This window comes from Pezoporus occidentalis, unplaced genomic scaffold (genome assembly GCF_034315485.1).
Source record: "Pezoporus occidentalis ecotype Australia unplaced genomic scaffold, CSIRO_AGI_Poc_V1 ctg148, whole genome shotgun sequence".
Taxonomy (NCBI): Eukaryota; Metazoa; Chordata; class Aves; order Psittaciformes; family Psittacidae; genus Pezoporus; species Pezoporus occidentalis.
This window is the reverse complement of record NW_026913295.1, coordinates 695051-716250: the sequence shown is the minus strand read 5'-3', so window position 1 is coordinate 716250 and position 21200 is coordinate 695051. Positions and strand designations below refer to the sequence as shown.

General features: G+C 46.8%; 1 protein-coding gene across 4 annotated transcripts in view; it reads right to left on the bottom strand.

The window, feature by feature from the left end:
- MYH10 (myosin heavy chain 10) overlaps positions 1-21200 on the bottom strand; it is a 90722-nt gene that overhangs the window by 24598 nt on the left and 44924 nt on the right. Inside the window, exons 5-16 of one of the 4 annotated variants that reach the window (XM_062610548.1) lie at positions 19299-19328; positions 14840-14932; positions 11418-11481; positions 10267-10365; positions 9359-9502; positions 8986-9081; positions 7214-7332; positions 6490-6642; positions 5919-6092; positions 4333-4506; positions 1566-1680; positions 481-543 (exon numbers count right to left, since the gene is read on the bottom strand). In XM_062610548.1, the coding sequence (XP_062466532.1) occupies positions 481-543; positions 1566-1680; positions 4333-4506; positions 5919-6092; positions 6490-6642; positions 7214-7332; positions 8986-9081; positions 9359-9502; positions 10267-10365; positions 11418-11481; positions 14840-14932; positions 19299-19328 (1324 nt within the window). The remainder of the gene's footprint in view (positions 1-480; positions 544-1565; positions 1681-4332; positions 4507-5918; positions 6093-6489; positions 6643-7213; positions 7333-8985; positions 9082-9358; positions 9503-10266; positions 10366-11417; positions 11482-14839; positions 14933-19298; positions 19329-21200) is intronic. The other 3 variants (XM_062610550.1, XM_062610549.1, XM_062610551.1) reach the window with 3 other exon arrangements.

The window sequence follows — 21200 nt, the reverse complement described above, 5'->3', positions numbered from 1 at the left end:
ACAATTCCAACAAGTCTGGAAGAAGCTTATTTCACTTACTACTCCCACTGTAACTGCAGAACTCATTCATACACTTCAATACATCCTTCAGCTCTCCTACCCTATTGCACATTTTACAATGTTCCAGTGTTTTGTCAATGTTGGACTGCAGAAAGAAGCTTGATAGTGGCACAAAGCTTACACATTCTCTCAAATGCTTGGAGCTACCAGAATTGTCACTTAAGATGCAATTCTACATCTCAATGGAACTTGGAAGCAACAAACCTTTTTATCTGCAATGCTTCAATGCAATGCATAAAATACAGATGCTATATGTATGCAGCAGCAATAGGTATGCACTCGAAGGCCACCTGCCTGGTGGAGGTATACCTAAATTCAGCATGAAATGAGAAGTTCATGCAAGCCTACGAGCAAAAATGGCTTTCCTGTAGGGACGACAGCCCTGCCTTTGGTTGGCCTACTGTTTTTATATCCATTCACCTGGTGGCTCATGAAGACCAGTAATACTGTCATAGAAACAGGCTCTCTGAATATTCTGAATCTCTAAGGCAGAGAAACAGCAAAAACAGAAAGACAGAAGAGCAGATACACAAGACACTTCAGTTAGTATACACAACAGGTTTATCAATTGCAAACAGACTTAACTGTGCTACAAAAGCCACAACATATCCCATGCACATTACAACTGTCTGTGAAGCAGGTTTGGAATATCTGAACCAAAACAGTTTGCTCCTGTGTGTGTACTCAAAAGGAATAGAGCAGGTCCACAACCAAAAAGTTCTTTATATATTCCTTAAAGCTGCTCCCTGTAGCTGAACCAAGCAGAGGGAAACCCAGTATTAACCTACAGCATCATCTATATCACAAGCTTAATTTCCCTCCTCAAATAAGAAACTCCAGGATTTATATACTGTGACAAGGAAACACACTCAATATCCTGTGACGTTAAAATCAGAAACGTCCCTGCTAAATACTTGGCTATTTCTCCTTCTTGGAGTATTTTGGTACTTTTAAGCTGGTGTGCAGGAAGACCAGCTAACCATCAGCTCCCAGTTTAGATAGGAATACATGGCATTTGGTTTTACTGCACAGTATCTAAGCACTAGTATGGCTGTTAATGAGTTTTAATTTAGGAGATGCACATTCCCAGGATATCACCCCCCACTGCACATAAAACAACTGCTGACAGAAGCCAACATTTGAGTAGCAGCAAGAAACACTAGAGCTGCCTACACTCAAGACACCACTGCAGCAAGTCCAGCTACAAGTTGTGGACAAGATTCTACATGAAGTTTGACACAGGGCAACAAGTCATAAGTGAATATCAGTTCAAATAATGACCATGGAAAGCAGCTACTCAGAAATGGTACATGTGCGAGGGACTGCAGGTGCAGTCCAGCTTCCTTGTACTTTTGGTGCTGAACAACACAGAAAACGCTGTAGGTATTTACAGTGTAGAGGTGGAGGGTGAGAAGGGAACAGGCAAAAAACCCCAACACAACAACCTCATCAAGCAAAGTAAAACTGACTGACGACATGTGTGTGCTCAGAGCATGAGCTCTTACCATCCTTCCAAAGCTCTGCAACAAACTTGTCAGAAGACTGGTGCAAAAGTGTAGCCACGTTGTCGTTGAGGGGGTCCATGTTCTTCATCAGCCACTCATCTGCCTTGTAGTCTACCTGTGGAGCAGCCAAGGGGCATGTGAGCAGAGGCACCACATCAGCTGCAGGCTCTGACGCAACAGCAGCAAAAGAAAGCTTTCAGAAAACTGCACTGATGTTTTCCTCCTAGTCTCTCCTTGACGCTCATTTCCTGTGAGTTGTGCCTCCTCAGAACAGCTCAAAGAACCACAGAAAGTTAGTATTCTTTTCAAAGAGCAAACAGGCATTTTAGAATCATAGAATCTCAGAGTGATTTGGGCTGGAAAGGACCTTAATGTCATCCAGCTCCAACCCCTGCCACGGGCAGGGACACCTTCCACTAGAGCAGCTTGCTCCAAGCCCCTGTGTCCAACCTGCCCTTCAACACTGCCAGGGATGGGGCAGCCACAGCTCCTCTGGGCACCCTGTGCCAGCGCCTCAGCACCCTCACAGGGAAGAGCTTCTGCCTTAGATCTAACCTGAACTTCCCCTGTTTCAGTTTGAACCTATCACCCCTTGTCCTGTCGCTCCAGTCCCTGATGAAGAGCTCCCCTCCAGCATCCTTGTAGCCCCCTTCACACAATGGAAGCTGCTCTGAGGTCTCCACACAGCTTCTCTTCTCCAGTCTGAACAGCCCCAATGTTCTCAGCCTGTCTTTGTATGGGAGGTGCTCCAGCCCTTTACCATCCTTGTGGTTTCTTAAAAATTCAGGAGTCTGGATTTTCGCTTACCGATAGCTGTTACATTCTAGTGCCACTGCCAAAACAAGGCTTCCCTGGTCAGTGCGATGATGTAAAAAGAACTCTAGTATAGATCCTAATTCCTTTAAATGACTAGAGAGTAAATGGAGGATGTGCTACAGCATGAATCAGTTTAATTTCACTGTAGCAGTTGTACTTCAACACCTTGTTCTATAAAGAAAGCAAACAAAGCTCTTATCTTGAAAGAACCCATTCTGTGGTTTGCAATTAAACCATAGCTCAGGAGCTGAGAACTCAACGACACCAACGTGGGTTTCATCCCAACCCAAAAGAGAATCCTAAAAATCCCCAAGTCCAACAAATCCTCTGTAGAGACAACTATGGTTTTGCTTCAACTAAACTCAGAGGTTTCTATTTTTAAATAAGGGCTTTGCAAGGAAAACATTTAAACGCTTCCAACGTCCAAAACCAAATCGGATCATTATCTTAGGTCTTCTTGCAGGAAAAACTGTTTTACAAACGATTCCAGTTTTGAAGGAACACACATTCCTGCAGAAATAATCAACGCCTCTGTCAGAGGGGGCCATGGGGTGCTGGTATTCCAGAAACACCCACACTCGGGTGGCACCAGTCAGCCCTTCCTCAGAGCAGCCACTCCCAGCAGCCAGGCACAAGCTGCTTTACTTCATTTTGATTACCTAAAGGTAACTGAGTATTAAGTGCAATAACAGGGACGATTTCATTATTAATAAGTACCTGTTTTAAGTACTGATACAACAAAATGGATCACAGAATCCCAGACTCGTTTGGGTTGGAAGGGACCTTAGAGATCATCCAGCTCCAACCCCTGCCACGGGCAGGGACACCTTCCACTAGAGCACCTTGCTCCAAGCCCTGTGTCCAACCTGGCCTTGAGCACTGCCAGGGATGGGGCAGCCACAGCTTCTCTGGGCACCCTGGGCCAGCGCCTCAGCACCCTCACAGGGAAGAGCTTCTGCCTAAGAGCTCAGCTCAGTCTCCCCTCTGGCAGGTTAAAGCCATTCCCCTTGGCCTGTCCCTACATCCCTTGTCCCAAGCCCCTCTCCAGGTTTCCTGCAGCCCCTTCAGGCACTGGAGCTGCTCTCAGGTCTCCCCTTCAGGAACCTTCTCTTCTCCAGGCTGCCCCAGCCCAGCTCTCTCAGCCTGGCTCCAGAGCAGAGCTGCTCCAGCCCTCGCAGCAGCTTCATGGCCTCCACATCCCTCTTGTGTTGGGGGCTCCAGAGCTGATCATTTCTTTATGTCAACTTTTGCCATAGGTATCTACTGGGCACCACTGACACCATCCAATAGGTAACAAGCCATTATTCCTTGAATGAAAATTAAAGGATAGCTCTTACACAGTTCACACAACTGTTTCTCCTACAGAACAGGGCAAAAATTGCTGCTACCATTAAGGTTTAACTCTTTAGGAAAAGAATTATATAGCACAGCCCTACAGAACAGACCTGGTGATAGTGAAGGATCCAACAAACACAAAAACTGCTGTTATTTCATGGGCCTGTTCACAATGCACCTGAGCTCTGCTCCCCTCAGCAGGAAACTAAAGACTGAAGTAAGAGTAAGAATGAAAAGGTATCAGCTTACCTACATGAGGGGATTTACAGAAAGTCTTATGGGAATTGAGGATATAGAGTGTGGATGGTACTTGACACAGCTCTGCATCAAGCGATACCATCAACTTGTCACAAAGGTAGTCAGAAGAGATTCATTTCTATAGTCCTGAAAAAAAATCCTCACCTGTACAACCTAAGGACAAAGTTAAAGAAAACTGAAATATTTGCTTAATTTTATAGCAAATTCTAGTTTCCAGTTTTATTTGGTAACAAAAGTTCCATCCAAGCTCTTTGGAATTTGTCCAAGAAAACTGAACAAGGCCACCACCTGCACAAGTAGCTACAGCAGGTAACTCTAGTGCTTTCTCCAAAGCAAGTATTTCACATTTAGCCCTTACCTTCCCTGCATAGTGAATAATGCAGAAGTCTGCTTTGTCCTTCAGCTGTCTTGGCTTTTGGAACTTGGAGTGGGTTCCTTGCTCTTGGACCAGTTTTTCAACAAATGTCTTGTCAGTAGCTTTAGGGAACCAGCATTCCTCATCCAGTAACGCTAACACACCAGGAGGATTTGCCTGAAATTCAGGGGGATTTTATCCGTGTTAATATTTTCTCTACATATACTTCAATATGTCAGTATTTAGAACACACCATTCAATACCACAATGAGAAGCTGTCTAAACTGATTCAGATTTGATTTAAACTAAAACAAGCTTTGGGGGAACCCGGCTCAGTGTAGGACGCTGTGACTGCTTCAAACAAATACATTCCAATGGATATGGAGACCCAATCTACAGCTGCCCAGAGCCTTGCCTTTCACTTACTCCCTCCCTTTCCACATCATGCAAGCTCTCCACTTGAAGCTTTGTTTGCTCTTAGAATGAAGCAGGGAACAACCAACATCTGTATTCTAGAGCTGTACACAGGAAAGTGATGACAAAAGAAGTAAAGGGTTTATAAAATGGTTTAAGCTTTAGAAGCTTTTAGGGAATGCAAAGTTTGCACATTTGAAGAGATGTTTCTGTATGCTACTCCATGGCTTCACACGTACAGAACAATTCTGAAGTGTTGACATTTGCCTTTCAAACAAAATAGAACAAAAATCTATTAACTTGATGTATTTCTGCATGTTCCCCTGAACACCTGATGCCTACTGAAAGCATCGACACCTACCCCTGAGGCTTTCTGGAAGAGCTTTTGCCTTCCAAAGAGGCAGAACCTTCTGAAGTTCCACACAGAACATACAAACCTTTGGTAACTGAAACAAGACTGCCCTTTTCCTGCTCTAGAGAGAAACAAGGACACATTTTGTAGGCTTTGCTGCTCCTCAGGATGCACAGCATCACTGCACAGCATCACCGGCAGCTTATGTGTATTCGAGAATACACACACAGGAATGCAGAGAGCAGGAACTGCAATGGTTATATTTCAAAGGGCACCAAATAATTCTAAGCACAGTTTCAAGGTGTGAGGAATGATAACTTTTGGCAGTGATGATCTTCGCTCTCCCCCAACCAGTCCTCCTGCTCTCTGAAGCCCTTTTCAGCTCCCACATATTGAGCAAACAGAATATGTTAAAAAGCACAGTGATTAAAACCACCTGGTTTCCTATTCACAAGGTAAATTTATGGGGAAAACTCTGCCCTAAAGGAAGCTTCAGGAATGTTCCTATTGATCCCAACTGCAAAAGCTCACTGTAAGCCTTGAAAAGCTTCTAACTCACCCCACATAAAGCTCCTATAGCCCAATGGACTTCATTAGTACCATGGCAAAAAAGTATGCAAATAGCGTCTTTAGCTCCATGTTCTGCCCTAACATCAGGGCAAATCCCATGAGGATAAATTCTTCCACTAACACACAGACTTTGGCATTTGGGATCATTCCCTTTTTGTGAAATGCCTGTACAGTCCTACACTTTGACACAGTAAAAGACAAACTGTGAAGTGTACCCCCTTGTCCTCAGAGCATCCTTAATGCACGAACTTACAGGTCTTTCGATTAAGTCAATGCAGGGCTGCAGATCCAGTCCAAAGTCAATGAAATTCCACTCTATACCCTCTCGTTGGTATTCCTCTTGCTCCAGGATAAACATCGTGTGGTTAAATAACTGCTGAAGCTTCTCATTGGTGTAGTTAATGCAGAGTTGCTCAAAGGAGTTCAACTGCAAGAATAACATGAGTAAGCAAGAATAATGCAGTGACAGGACTTATCACATAGCTGGAAGCCAAAAACTTGACCTTACAAGGAAATACCCCCAAACTCTACAACATTCAAAAGTACAGTCAAGAAAACTGGGAAAGGCATGACGCAAATCTCTTATGTCCCCCCTGTTACATACAACTAAACTAAGAGTAGGAAAGAACATACATATAAAAGAACAATTTAAACTCAAGCACAACTTTTCGGCACTCTGATTTAGGGTTGCCAAAGCATCTGAATGCTGCAACACCAAACCCTGATGCAGCCTCAGCATGCGATGCATTCAGGGGCTCTACAGTTAGTCCTGAATGCACATTAACAGGGGAAGGAAAAAGGTCTGATCAGCAGCACCAAAGTACCTCAAAGATTTCAAATCCAGCAATATCCAGAATTCCAATGAAAGACGCTCCCTGTCGTTTGGTCCTGTCCAAAGCTTTGTTAATGCGGTGAACAAGCCAGCGGAAGAGGCGCTCGTAGGTGGCCTTTGCCAAAGCTTCCACTGCAAAGTCTGCCTGGAAATCCAAACAGGAACATTTATTTACCCTGGAGAAGTGATCAAAAGAACTCAGGCACGGATGTTATCCCAAAAACCAAAGGAACACAAGAAGTTTAATGGTGTTAATACCACTGAGGAATGAAACCAAGGAGTAAAACCCAACAGAGTTTGATTAATGTTATGAAAAATGTGTTTTTAAATTGTTCCATACAACACCAAAAGCTCTCCATGTGCTTGATACAGACAAGACTGACAGTAAAGGATGAAACCAGCAGAAGGTCAAGGAAAGGGGAAGGTTTCTTCTATTCTGCTACTGATTTTTACCACATAAGAACATCTAACAGAGGCAGTAAAGCTTAAAGAAGGTCAGTGGCAGTACACATTTAATATAAATTGGGGGGCAGGGGGAAGGGGGCTTGGAGCAAGCTGCTCTAGTGGAAAGTGTCCCTGCCTGTGGCAGGGGATTGGAACCGGATGAGCTTTAAGGTCCCTTCCCATACAAACCAGGCAGGGACTCCATGATTACTATTAAGAGCTAATCAGGATGAGGTGCAGTTTCACTTCACCTTGAAAGCACCCAAACTTACTTGTTCTTTGGTCTGGGCTTTCTGGACGTAGTCTCTGCCCACTTTGATGCGTGGGGTCAGGATGGCCCGGGTGAACTCCATGACATTCATTCCCAGCAGATGGCAGAGCTTCTGTGCGACTGGAGAGCAAAGAATCAATGGAAACACTTAAAATCCTTCACAGCAGCAGCAACAGCTGTAAAACCAACTACAGGCAAGTGTCAGCTTAAAACCTGACTTGCTGTTGGCAGTAGAGCCTGGGCAATGCCCATTGTCCTAAGGCTGGAGCACCCCATGGCCTTCCCTGGCTCCACACCACTTACACAGCATGAGCTCTCCCAGTGTGAAATTCTGTATCTGAAACAGTGCTTGCTCACCCCAGCATTACACATTCTTGCTGCATCAATCCCCTTCCCTACATCCATTGCCCAGAAGGTGAGGTGCTCGGGATTCCAAACTCCTAGAAGCCTTTCACACTATCCTGCAGGAACTCAAACCCTGATCTCTGCCCTCTGACAGCTCCTGGGTTTACTGTCAAAGTGAATAAAGCTCCTTCTGCTGCCTTGTTTTGTTTTCCTGGTATAACAACACTACTACTTGCCCTTAATGTTGAGATTCTCAGGCTGTATTCAGTGAAAGGGTTCATGAATCAACACACAACTGAACCAAGGGAAATAAGGGTAGTGACACAAACCGAGCGCTCATTTCCCTGTAGCTACACAAAGGAGTATTGCTGTGCGTTGAGTATGACAACACGCACCAGCACATCAGACAGAACTCACAACCTTCGGTGGCAGGCAGCAAATACTGTCAGGATCTTCAACCAACCAGCCAAGCAAAAGAAAAACAAACCACCAAACTACAAGGACTTAAGACATTTGAGCTGGTGCTAAAAGCCAAAAAACCTGATCTCTCACCCAACCTTTTTTCGCCTGCAAAACTCAAAGTGCCAACCCTCTGCCAAATACCCACTCAATGGCTATTGGCCTTGAGTCCATTCCTGCTTGCTGGAGCACCCTGAGCAGCAAACCACCCCCTAAGATTTTGGACACTGCAAGCACCCTACATTGGCACAGCCATTTGGGATAATCCCAAAACTAAGAGACACGCATGAACTGGAGCTGTGCATGTACAGCAGGTCGTGTGGGTGATGGTTCTTACTGGTCTTTCCACCAAGGTCAACTCTCGAAGCTAACTCCCATGAGAGCATTCAAAAGGCTGGCACTGAAGCACTACACTGAAAACCTGAGATTTACTTCAGCAGCAGTCTTTTTGTGTGAAGAAATCCTGCCTGCATGGAGGGTACCAACTGATAAATTCCATCCCAGGCCCACTGCCCATCCCTGCCACGTGCCACTTCAGAAATAAGAGTTTTCTAAACACAGCATTCCTATGTTCAGCCATTTCACTATGAAGTTGTGTTTGGCTCCAGGGCTCTTACCATTGGCAAGAAAACTCCCTTCAAGAACCAAAGAAAACAGAGGGATTTGAGCGTGCACTTTTTCCTAGTGCTTGTCTTTGTAGACAGCAATAAACAAGACTCCAACCGCAATACCGTTCCAAGTGGAGAAGCAATGCAAACAGCATCAACTCTGTTGATGGATACTTAAATTTGTCTGAATGACGAGGATGGAAGAGGAGAGTTTTAACACTCGCCCGTTGGCTACTGCCTCTTTGGCACAGGATGATCCCACACGAGCTCACAAGCCTGCTCTGTACTTGTTGAGGACATGCACTGGAGCGGTGGGAAGGAAACCACAGTGCATGAAGCCACACAAACGTGATCAACTTACCCGTGTTCTCTGGCATTGAAGCTTGATCCGTATTCCTCTCCTTCTTAAAGGAAATGTTTCCAAATTGCAGCACTGAAGACACCACTTTCAGCATTGCTGTGTTAACAAAGGACATGTGCAACAGTTAACTGGAGAGGGCTCAGCTTACGCTTTCCTTTCACTACTTGTGTCTTTCCAAATTCAAAGCATAAGTTCAGTAAGGACTGTTTGGGCTGTACTTTTGGGGCAAAAAGCTTTAATTCAGTTCTACTTGTGTTAAGCAAACGTTTGTTGCAGGCTGTCACGACACTGAAACAACGTGAAATCAGCAAGTGTGGGTGCATGTGCGTGAGAGGAAAGCAGCTCTGAACATCCAAAAGGCTCAGTAACTTACACAAGATCTCATCGTGTGAGAATCCCATGATATGCATTGCTTCCATAGTCTCCTGAAAGTTATCCTTGTCTTGCTGCCCAGGAATGGGGATGTAGCCATTAGATAAAAATCTGTAGTTGTTAAATCCTTCCAGCAGCAGGTCAGCTGTGTGGGCAAGGGGAAGAGAGATGAAAATAAGCTGAAGACAGTGAGGCTCTTCACAGCCACACCGACTGCGGTGTCACTAAATGCACCAACAATGCTTTCCAAAACCAATTCCTCAAATAAGGCTACGAGGTGTTTCACCAGCTTTGGAAATTCTACAATATGAGTGCACCTGAGAAGCTGAAGCCAGCTTCCAGAATCTCCATCTGTTGCAACCTACATCAGCTCTTTAATGCATTAAGCCTGTAAACAGAACCTTACCTGGCTCAGATCTAGCATCATCTCAAACCCCTATTCGGAATACCCTAAACCAAGTGTCTCTACTGGGAGGTACTGACATGGTGCTGCGTATCAACAGTTACCACAGCAAGGGTGTAAATACCCATTTCTCTATTACAGGTGAGAAAGAGTGCATCAGCTCTCTAAGTCTGCACTGTTCTAGGGTTTCACATCACAAGCGAACAGAAATTCCCAGTTACCAAAGAGAGGGAGAAAAGGAGAGAAAAAGATTTCAATCTAGTGACTCCCAGGCAGGGACACACTGAACTGGATGGGTCAGGCAGGAGCCGTTTGCTCTCAACATGTATGACAGCAAACTGGATAAAGCCCAGCCATCCCAAACCAGAGGCACCCGGCTCCTCAGCCTTCAGTTAACACTGCCTGTTTGAAGACCCAAGAGGAGCTCCAGCACTGCTGTGTAACACTGAGCAGACAAGCCTGGCACACAGAAACAACAGGTTTACAAAATGAGATTCCCAACTTACACTTCAAGTGTTCTCCTGCTCCCGCAAGTAGCTGATAGAAGATATGAAACGTCCGCTCATCCTTGGCCTGACGAACAGCACGAGACTTTTCCAACAAGTCTGATTGTAACTAGTCAAGGATCTTCTACAGTTCGGGGGGAAAAATACCCAATGCAAAACAAAAGTTCGAAGCAGGCTATAAAATTACTTTAAGAGCAAACAACTTTAATAGCAATGCCAGGACCACGTCCAATATGAACCTTCAGTAACTTTAAATAAGAGGCTTCAGTTTCACACTGGTAGAAGCTCACTTTTAATTTCAGCAGACTCCTTTGTTGGATGCTGACCTCATTCCCCTGCTACACCCAGTGACAAGTGTCTGTAGGGACCAGCTGAAGGTTAAGTGAAGGAGCAGCTTTTCACCCACTGTGAGGGTGGTGGGACACTGCCAGAGGCTGCCCAGAGAAGCTGTGGCTGCCCCATCCCTGGCAGTGTTCAAGGGCAGGTTGGACACAGGGGCTTGGAGCAAGCTGCTCTAGTGGAAGGGGTCCCTGCCTGTGGCAGGGGCTGGAACTTGATGAGCTTTAAGGTCCCTTCCCACCCGAACCATGCCATGATAAATAAAATCAAACCTTAAAGCTAAAACTGAATTAGGCTTCAGTATTAATTGGTGGTAGGTCTTGTGTCATTGGGCCTACGCTGATCTCCAGAAGACCTAAGAAACTGGAATGTGTCCCAGCACTTCCAGCTCTGTCACTTCATAAGAAGCATCAGCTCCTTCCAGGCGCAGAGCTGCTCCTGCAGCACTGACAGGAGCAAACCCCAGCTCCTGGCACAAGGCAGTGGCTCAGCAGCTTCAGGAAGGAGCTTCTCTTCTAAAACTGTTGGTAGAGCAACATTTGGAATGGTTTCCCTATTTAAGATGCCCTAGGTTTAAGGCTGGTCTGAAAACCCAGCAGGTCTCAGAGTGCTACATTTTGGAGTATCCAATGTCCGAGCATGAGGAAGCACGCTGACTTTGGGATATTTGATCAGCTATTTTGAAATAAAGGAAGAGACAAAGGAATGCAGGAATGTGGTCACCCCTCACTGCATTCCAATGGCTTCCAGGGTTAAAAGCAAAACAATGGGAAAACTTGCACTGCGCAGTGGCGTGGCACGAAGCAGGATACACGTCTCAATGTTGGCCCCAACGATATAACCAGTCACATCAAAGTTAATCCTTATGAACTTGCCCTGGAAAGAAAAGAGATTACTCTGGTGATGACTGATGTTTTAAGACACCAACACTGCCTCCACACAAACGCAGCCCTGCTGGCACCTGTACGAGCATTTCACACAACTTCAAATCCATCTCTCCCCTTCCATGTGCTCAGCCATCATTTCAATGGCACATGTTACGTCGCACGCATACACTGCCAGAAGATCAAAGAACCAGTGCTCCAGACTTAGACAAAGCTTTCCTCTGAGTGAAGCTGCCTGAAGTTGGAAGCAAGGCTGAGGTGTTTCAGTGCACATATTCCTATAGCAAACTCACTGGTGGCTAAAGGGGTTTTATCTGCAGCAATCCCAAATCACATGTGCTGCCCAGCCCAGCCCACCAGCCTTCCACTTCCTTTTCTACAACCAGGATGGCCCCACATGCACAGCCTCTCTTCTCCAGCAGCTGGTAAAGAACAGACTACAAGACAGTAAACCTATTCCTTCCACATACATCTCCTTTGCTCCGTAGAGGACCAAGTAAAGAGCACACTGCCCACACACAGAGCTCTTGGAAAGAAAGTGTTGCAAGATTCCTAAAACCCCAGGCTGCTTTGTGTTGGAAGGGACCTTCAAGCTCATCCAGTTCCAACCCCTTGCCATGGGCAGGGACCCTTCCAACCCAAACCAGTCTGTGGTTCTGTGTGCTGCTGTGCTACCGAGTGACACTTGAGGAAGTGGCTGTGACCATTTGAGCTAGCGCATCTTGTCTCCAGAACACCAGAACCTTCCGGCTGCCCATTCACATCTGAAAGATTTGTGTGTACCAGGGACCAGGTTTCTCCCCAACCACACCAGTGAACCCAGAGGAAGTTCCAGCCCTTGCTGAGTTTGAAGCAGCTGATCTGTGACTGCAGATGTGCATCTGCAACCCAAAGTGACTTCTGCAAGTTTCAAGAAACCTGGTGGAATACTTCAACTTCAGTGCTTCCTCCCCGCCGCTGAACCTGCAGCTCAGGTGGAACACCAGGGCACTGGAGTGAGCACGCTGAGGAACAAGGCTTGCTTTCAAGCACGCCCTGTCAGGGACCAGCACTTGAACTTGAGTTTCCGGGTGTGCAGGCACAGAACGCTCCAAGCTCAGCTTGACACTGAAGCATTTATGCTTTTTGCTCAGTAGAAGCTCCAGAGAACTGTGTTTGTAACTGCGGCAAAGAGTGAAGCGACACTTACTGAAATTCAGCCAACAGACGTGACATGCAACGGATGTCAGCACCAGCACCTCAAGGATGGTGGCTGACAGCGTCCCCCCTGCACCAGGTACCACAGAGCCTTCTCGGAGTGACATGGCTTCCATTTGCCACATTACATGGAGGAACAGACACAAAGCACTATGTAAGGTCTAGTCAGGGGCTTTTTCTGATGTAATTCAGTCACTTCACTCTGCTTCACCCTCACAAGTTATCTAATGTCTGCTGGCAAGTTACCAGTTCCTTGGACAGAAATAATAGAGGAAATGCAGTCCTTGGATAAGCTGACACACCAGAAAGGGGAACCCACATGCTCCCTGATTCAAAGGACCATCAGCACTGAAGTTTGAATTGGAGAAGTCACTTATCTACTTCATCTTCTTAAAAGCAGAATATTAATACACCGTTTTAGCTAGCACAAGCAATCCTGGCTCTAAAATCTTGAACTGATCAGTTAGAGACTGTAGTGGTGGTCATTCAACAACTGAATTCTATTTAGATTATCACTGCAGCACTAAGTACATGGCTTTGGAAAAAACACATCAGAAGGAAGGAGTTAGCTCTGCACCATGAACCCAACAAGGTCCCCCCTTCCCTATCCACTAAGAGAGAGTTTCTTTCCTGCACCACAAGAGAACACTGCCTTTGGTAGAGGGAAAAAGGAACAAACTCTGCTTTGACACTGGCCATATTTCAGCCCTGTCTGGTGCTATCAGCACACAGGGCAGGGGCCAGCCTCCTCCTCAGGCACAGTGAAGCTGTCAGGCCTGTACACAACAGCCCTTCTCCCTGGGGGGAGGACACATCTATTCTTTAAGTCAGGTTTTAAAGTGGCTGTTACTAAAGATTATTTTCCTGCAGGAGATGCCACCATCTGGAGTGCATTAAACCTACTCCTTTCGAAAGCCAGAGCTGGAACAGCCGAGTGAGCATGATCATGATGGCGATGTGGACGCCAGGGTAACACAAACCAGATGCTACCATCTCTTAGGAATAAAGTATCCTCATTAAATTAACACGGCCTTTGGTGGATTCAAGCCATGTAACAAAGAAGAAACATCGTGCAGTGAAACCTGTTGATGTTACAAATCCTACACCCAACATGTATAAGCATCAAGCGATATTGTAAATAATGTGGCTATAAAATGATCAACATTGAATTCCTTTAGTGCTCTGCTCTCCCTTCTCGACTGAAAAGGCAGAGGGATTTAGTCATAGAGTTTTCCAGAGTCCTTATCACCGGAGCTGAGTTCATACATTACAAATCCAAGCAACTGTTGAAACATCCAGGCAGCCAAGAAACGCTTCATTTGGTCTGCACGTTTCACTTCTGTTCTCACAAGAAAAACTATTTCATATCTCCTTTTACAGTTGTTCTAACCCAGCTTTCCCCTCAATCGGGGCGTACTGGAGGGAAGCTGAAAAGGCAGCGTGGCTTTTTCCCCCCACTTCAGAGGAAAGGAAGTATTCCCAAGTGGTAAATAGCTCTTTCCCCCAGTTCCACCACTGCTTTTACAACAATGGAACCATCAGACGTGGTTATTGGCCACCAGAACAGTACGTGAAGAGAAGGCACCAACCCAGCAAAGACATCACCCAGCTACAGGTGCCCAACACTGCCTTTTCAACTTCCCCCCAGGAAACCAGCTGGACAGAAGGACACGGGACTTGAGAGAGGGTTTTACAGGCAACTTCTGTGCTTTTCCAAAGTGAAGGATGTTCTCTCTAAACCAATCAATCGATAAAGTGGCAGCTATTGACAAGAAGGCTCCCTATTTAGCTGAACTCCGCATGGACGCCATAGTCCTTATTCATACTTGACAGCAGTTCAGCAGCAGTTTGTACATGCAAGCCCAGGTCAGCTCTATGGCACGGTGTATTTGCTATGGCATGAACACCACCGTCAGCTCAAGGATGGTTAAAATCAGAAACTGGATGAAATAAAGCAAGTTTTGGCAAAAGCCCTTGAGGGGGAGTCTTCTGCAGGCCCTGCACGATGCAGAAAGATATGTGAGAGAACCTGGATTCATCTCATGATGAGAGAACACAGTCAGCTTCTGATACTGGATAAATCCTGAACAAAGGTTTTCTCCATAAACAGTAACCCACATTTCCAGACTTTAAGGAGGGAAGGAGTCACTCACAAAGCGGGAGGAGTTGTCATTCTTCACTGTCTTGGCATTCCCGAAGGATTCCAGAATGGGATTCGCCTGAAGAAGCTGACGCTCCAGCTCCCCCTGAAAGCCACACAAAGAGAAAACAGACAAACATTAGCACAGTGCACGCATGACATTCCCACGTCCTGCTGCCTCCTGAGAGCCATGACCCAGGGACACTGCCTTCACAAGGGCCTTTCTTTGCTCTTCTCACTTCTAAATCTGCTGCTAGTCTCCTCCATCCAGTAAAGAACGTGGGTTTGGGGGTATTTTTTGTGTTTTGTGGGGGTTTTGGTGGCGGGTTTAGTCTTAAATCACACACACACAGAGCAGTGACTGAACAGGACTTGATGGATGCTGGAAATCGTTGAACATGGAAAAGAAAACTCACATTTAGGGCAAATGAAATTAGGCACAGACTTGGAGTGCTTTAGGGGAAAAACTAATTTAACTGGTTTAAGTGTAAGGTCATTTCTAAACTTCCCATTTAGTGATTGTTACAGTATGGTTACATTGGAATACCCAGTTTCAAACCTACTTTTGAATCAGTGACATCCTCACTGCCAGTCAGGCACACACAGGATCATTGCAACACCTTGAATGAACCACAGAACGTGCCAGAACGGGGATGGAGCAACACCAGGTACAAAGATCACATTCAGACTGCTCCATTCAGAGGGTTTAATGCAGTTCTTTAAACATTTTTTGACATTCAAGCCAATGGATTTAGGAATCACTGCACTTCTCTTTGGAAATTGCCCAGCGGCTTTTAGGATTGCTATCCATGAAGAGATCTAGTAACACAAGAAGTCTGTGCTGCTTCCATGAGCCCAGGAGGCATGGATGAACATAGGAAAACATGAGATTGTCTTCCTGCTCTGAAGGATGGGTTTTAAACAACTAAAAGGAAAGCAAAGCTGTCTGGAATGTCGTCTCAAAAACTGGGGATTGTGTGCATAAACCTGCTTTTTCCAATTACTTATAGCATAGATGAATAGAGGACCCAGAACACAGGAAACTGAAGTCTCTCAAGGATTCCACAAGGTCAATTCTAACAGGAATTTTTAAACTTCCCTGCTTAACACCTAAAAGAGGATTTTATTTATACATTGAACTATATTTCAAGTCCCCCTGGAAACTCCGGGCTGCTGCTTCTTTAATGTGACCTCAAGTTACTGGCTCAAAACTTGTTGATTTCCAAATATATTCCCTTTGGGACTACATATTCTCTGGATTCTGAAGTAACTGAAGAAGGAACAAACGTGTGAGCCTTAGCCCAGAGCACAGCAACCACCGCTGGGGCCCCAGAGCCTACACACTACATTGGGTTTGCCAACAACACAGTTCTCAGGAGTGCTTTTAGACAGACAAAAAAACCCCGCAACTGAAGAAAAACCAGCTCTGTTCAAAGCACTATATGCACAGTATTTATAGTCTAAAAGTTTCCCATATAAAAGCATCAGACCAGGGAAACATTCGCTCACACCATTCCATCATTCCCCTATCCCGACCATGCAGTGGGCTCTGCAAAGGCACCCAAGTGTAAAGCCAAGAAGCTGGCTCAAAGCACAGTGCACAGCTCAAAATCAACCCCATGGCCTGTATTCACCACAGCTTACACGTCAGATCTTGGCTATCCTGGCAAAGCAAGCACTTTCAAACTGGGCTCCTCCATGGACCTTCCCTGTGCCAAAGGGAATCACGGCAGCACAGGCTGTACCTGGGCTTGAATGTGCTTCCATGCGCCCCAGCCTTCCCTGGGATTTGTGCAGAGGCACTTGGCCAGGACAGTGTGAAATGATTTCACTCAAATCCTCCAGCTGAATACAAGGAGTTCTGACAGGTCATTTTTATGATCATCTCTGAGGATGTGATGGAAACATTCAGTTGGGTCATCACTGACTGGTTTGGGTTGGAAGGGGCCTTAAAGCTCATCCAGCTCCAACCTCTGCCACAGGCAGGGACACCTTCCACTAGAGCAGCTTGCTCCAAGCCCCTGTGTCCAACCTGCCCTTCAACACTGCCAGGGATGGGGCAGCCACAGCTTCTCTGGGCACCCTGTGCCAGCGCCTCAGCACCCTCACAGGGAAGAGCTTCTGCCTAAGAGCTCATCTCAGTCTCCCCTCTGGCAGGTTAAAGCCATTCCCCTTGGCCTGTCCCTACATCCCTTGTCCCAAGCCCCTCTCCAGCTTTCCTGCAGCCCCTTCAGGCACTGGAGCTGCTCTCAGGTCTCCCCTTCAGGAGCCTTCTCTTCTCCAGGCTGACCCAGCCCAGCTCTCTCAGCCTGGCTCCAGAGCAGAGCTGCTCCAGCCCTCGCAGCAGCTCCATGGCCTCCTCTGGACTTGCTCCAACAGCTCCAGGTCCCTCTTGTGGGTCCTCAGATATGGGTGAAAACCATGAGAACAACCCAGGCACTCAGAGCCCAGCCACACACTTTGCCCTGCTCACAAGCAGACTTGTCACAGCCATCCCTAAGAAAACACCAAACCTCTCCACTGTGTTCAACAGCTTCTGATTGAGTAGTTGTCATTGTGAGATGCACTGCTTCACAGCCCAAAACCAGCCCTGGCTCTCAGTGTTCAGTGCTTGGAAAGAGCGTGTTTTGCCTGTAGGTGCATCTCCTGCACAGGCAGCTAACCAGAACTTGGAAAAAGCAGTGTCACAGTAATGTGGATAAAGTCAAGCCATGCAACGTTTCATGCAGGGCAACATTAAGGTAAGGACAGGCTCTTGTCTCAGTTTCAGAACAACCAGCGTCCTGAGGCTGGAGTTGTCGAGAGGCCAGGAAAGCCACATGCTACTCACATACAACAGGGATCCACGCTGTAGTCCAAAATGACATTGAAACAGAAATGTTAATGGTCATGGTTTACGCAGTATCGACACTTCTGGATTAGCACGTTTCCACTGATACACTGAAAGTGCCAACAAACACCTTGTTTCCACCCTGACATGGGAGCTCTGAGCAGGAGGCTTGGACTAAACCCTGCTCCCTCTGCTTTGGAACAGAGAAATACTGCAGTAAAAACCCCTTAGAATTGGCTGAGGTTTGCAAGGAGGGAGGGTTGAATTGTCTGTAACTTCTGAAAGTGAGACGCAGGGCTGGGTTACAGAGGTCCAGCATGTTACCACACACCAGCAGAGGCACAGGGCTGTCTATGTGATAGCTTTGGCTTCCAATACACAAGACCCAACTTGAAGTTTCTTTTATTCTTTCCCTTCCTGCTACAGCTTAGGTTGCTGTACAGTCAGCTTCCAGAGAAATGGAATACAACCACCTGAACTAAGTCACGGTGGCTTCCTGAGTTCCCAAGCCTTGGTTTCATACCATACGGAGCTGCTGCAAAGCCGCTTCTGGATTTAACAGCTCGTGCCCATGACAAAGGCATTGCTCACCATCTCAGGACAGGGAGCGGAGCATTTAGCCTTCAGAACACCTGGCAGCAACTGTTCCTGTCAACAGCTTTACCCCCAGCTTCCACTCAACCTCCTCTCCGTGCCCCTCTGCAGCTCCTGTCCTGCACAATGGGGTGGTCCAGGACAGACGAACTGCTGCTGCCCACAGAGACAGGGACACGGGAGGAGGAAAGGGGCAGAGTTATCTGCAGGGCAGCTCCATCTGCCCTGAGCAATAAGAGCAGCTGAAGCTCAACTGAGGGAACGTTAACTCAGGTGGCAGTGCTGAACAGATACCACATTGCTCACATCACTTACCCTGAAGAGCGAGGGAAACACTCAGATGATGACTGGTTCTGCCAAGCCTTTTATACTTCATCATCATGGAATGGTTTGGGTTGGGAGGAACCTTAAAGCTTCTCCAGCCCCAACCCCCTGCCACGGGCAGGGACACCTTCCACTGGAGCAGCTTGCTCCAAGCCCCTGTGTCCAACCTGGCCTTGAACACTGCCAGGGATGGGGCAGCCACAGCTTCTCTGGGCACCCTGTGCCAGCGCCTCAGCACCCTCACAGGGAAGAGCTTCTGCCTAAGAGCTCATCTCAGTCTCCCCTCTGGCAGGTTAAAGCCATTCCCCTTGGCCTGTCCCTGCAGGCCCTTGGCCAAAGCCCCTCTCCAGGTTTCCTGCAGCCCCTTCAGGCACTGGAGCTGCTCTCAGGTCTCCCTTTAAGGAGCCTTCTCTTCTCCAGACTGACACAGCCCAGCTCTCTCAGCCTCGATGTCAAAGTCTTTATCAGGTTATCTGAGAAGCTATCAAAATACTCAGACAAAACAGCATGTTAATCAAAAGAATTTTGTAGCTTCTATGAAAGCATGAGCTTTGCTGTGCTGAGGGACCGGGCGCCTGCTCTTTCTCTGGAAGCCACCTGAGGATCTGCAAAGCTCTCTCCTGGCTGTGTCCCTCCCCGAGTTACAAATACAGATCGACAGGAAATAGAAGCACAGATCTATGTTCACCTCTGTAACTGTAAAAGCAGAAAGAAAGCCACTTGCCTGGTGTTTCACGGGTTTGGGTGATTCGGGCTGCTCGTTGCAAACAAACAAATGCACATGTTAGCAAGGAAGCATTCCAGCTGCAGGTTACATCCCGAATTAGCAATGGCAGTAGGTTTAACTAGAGACTCACTTCAAAGCAACCGTTCACATTCGGTTTAGGAAATGAAATCTGTCACATGCGCAAAATGCTACAACCTGTGTTTGTGCAAAGGAGCAATTCCAGATACAAGATTCCAGAGGTCCTGGAGCAGCAGGGAAAGGGCAGCAGCTCCATTCATTGTGCATGGTTTTGTACAGGTCTGCCAAACCACAGCGGTAAATACCCACCTCCCCCCCACCAAGTAACCTCCTCTACACCCTCAGTCCCAGCAAGGTGGTTTTGTATGGACGAGATGATCATTATTCCTCAACTGTCAAAAAGGTTGCAAAAGGACCAGGGCAAAGCAGTTCCTGAGGAGCTTGGGGGTTGGACTGTGCACTGCACTTCAGGTGTTTAAGGATGCAAACCTCTAAGTGAGAGCAAAGCTTCCAGCAGTGACTGTCCACAGGAGAAGCAGCACAACCTTAAGAAAAGCTTCAAGTTCTGCGGGCAGAAGGGGAATGGGACCATGAATGTACTAAAGGAAAACCAAACCCCTCCAGGTTCAGGTGTGCACAGTTTCTGCAGGAATATTTGATTCCATTATTATTTCCTTGGCTCAGTCTGCAACTGTCACAATGTTGAGCTTCCCGTCAGAGAGCCTGGGGAAAACCCTGGGTTGGTTGAACCACACACCCTGTGTCGTTGCCATGCCCAGCCAGGTGCACGCTTCCTCCAGCCATGCCTTGTTGTAAAGAACCACCACTGGCTTAGCGCAGAACAACAGATTCGGCCTGTACAGCAGCTGGCAAAGGCTTGGCTCATTCAGCTGAGGGATGTGAAGCTTGCAGAGCTGCATCAGACCTGGTCAGAAAACAACTCGGGCATCTAAACAAAGATGAGACGCTTCAGTAGGGAGCTACCACTGGAGAAGGATGGGCACAAGGACTGCTCCCTCGGGGCACCCCTTTCTGTCCTCACTAGAAGCAGAGCTGAGCACACTCAGACCCATTTCCCTTCCTTCTGCTTAAACGAGGGCAGCTTAAGCCCATCTGGGAAATGCTCACTAAGGGAAGCTTCAGCCTGACTGAACCTACCCCAGATCCTACTTCAAAACCAATTGGTTCTTTTGAAATGACTAAAACAAAGGAAACAACTCAGCACTTCAGGTACGAAGGCCAATGCAGTCCCTGAAAGCAACCACTAACCTGAAAGCACCAGTCATTATTTAGTGATAATAGAGAGGGTCTGGGGGGAAGGCTTTGGGTAGAGGGAGAAGGAACAGAAGTCCAGTTGGACCCATCTGTACCAGAGGTGCACTCTGCCAGGATGACTGGATGTGCAGGCGGCAGTGGTGGATGGATGCACTTCTGTATAAAACTCACCTACTTCTACACTGCCATGATTGAAACCATCAGCTGATGTCACATATTTGACCATGAACAGAGTCCAAGCATGGCCAGGAGCATCCCCAGCCTGACAGCCTGTAGAACATGTAACATGGGCAGTGCCCAGGCAGTGAGTGACAACCAGCACTTCTCTTGGAAAGCCAGGGATGCCGGTTTTAACCATTTCTGTATGTTGCACTGACTTCTCTCTCGTCCCAAACCACAAAGTATACAAAACAAAGCAGAACCCAAGAATCTGAATTAAGACTCTCTTCTTAACCATATTAAAGCAACACTAACGCATGCATTAACACCACCTCCTCATTCTTTTTTCTCATTCCTATCTCAGTATGTATGGGAATGACAAGCCAAAGGGAAGCAGCTGACAAGTCTCCTTGCCCTCCCTACTCTTCTCACCTAACCTGTGCCTCC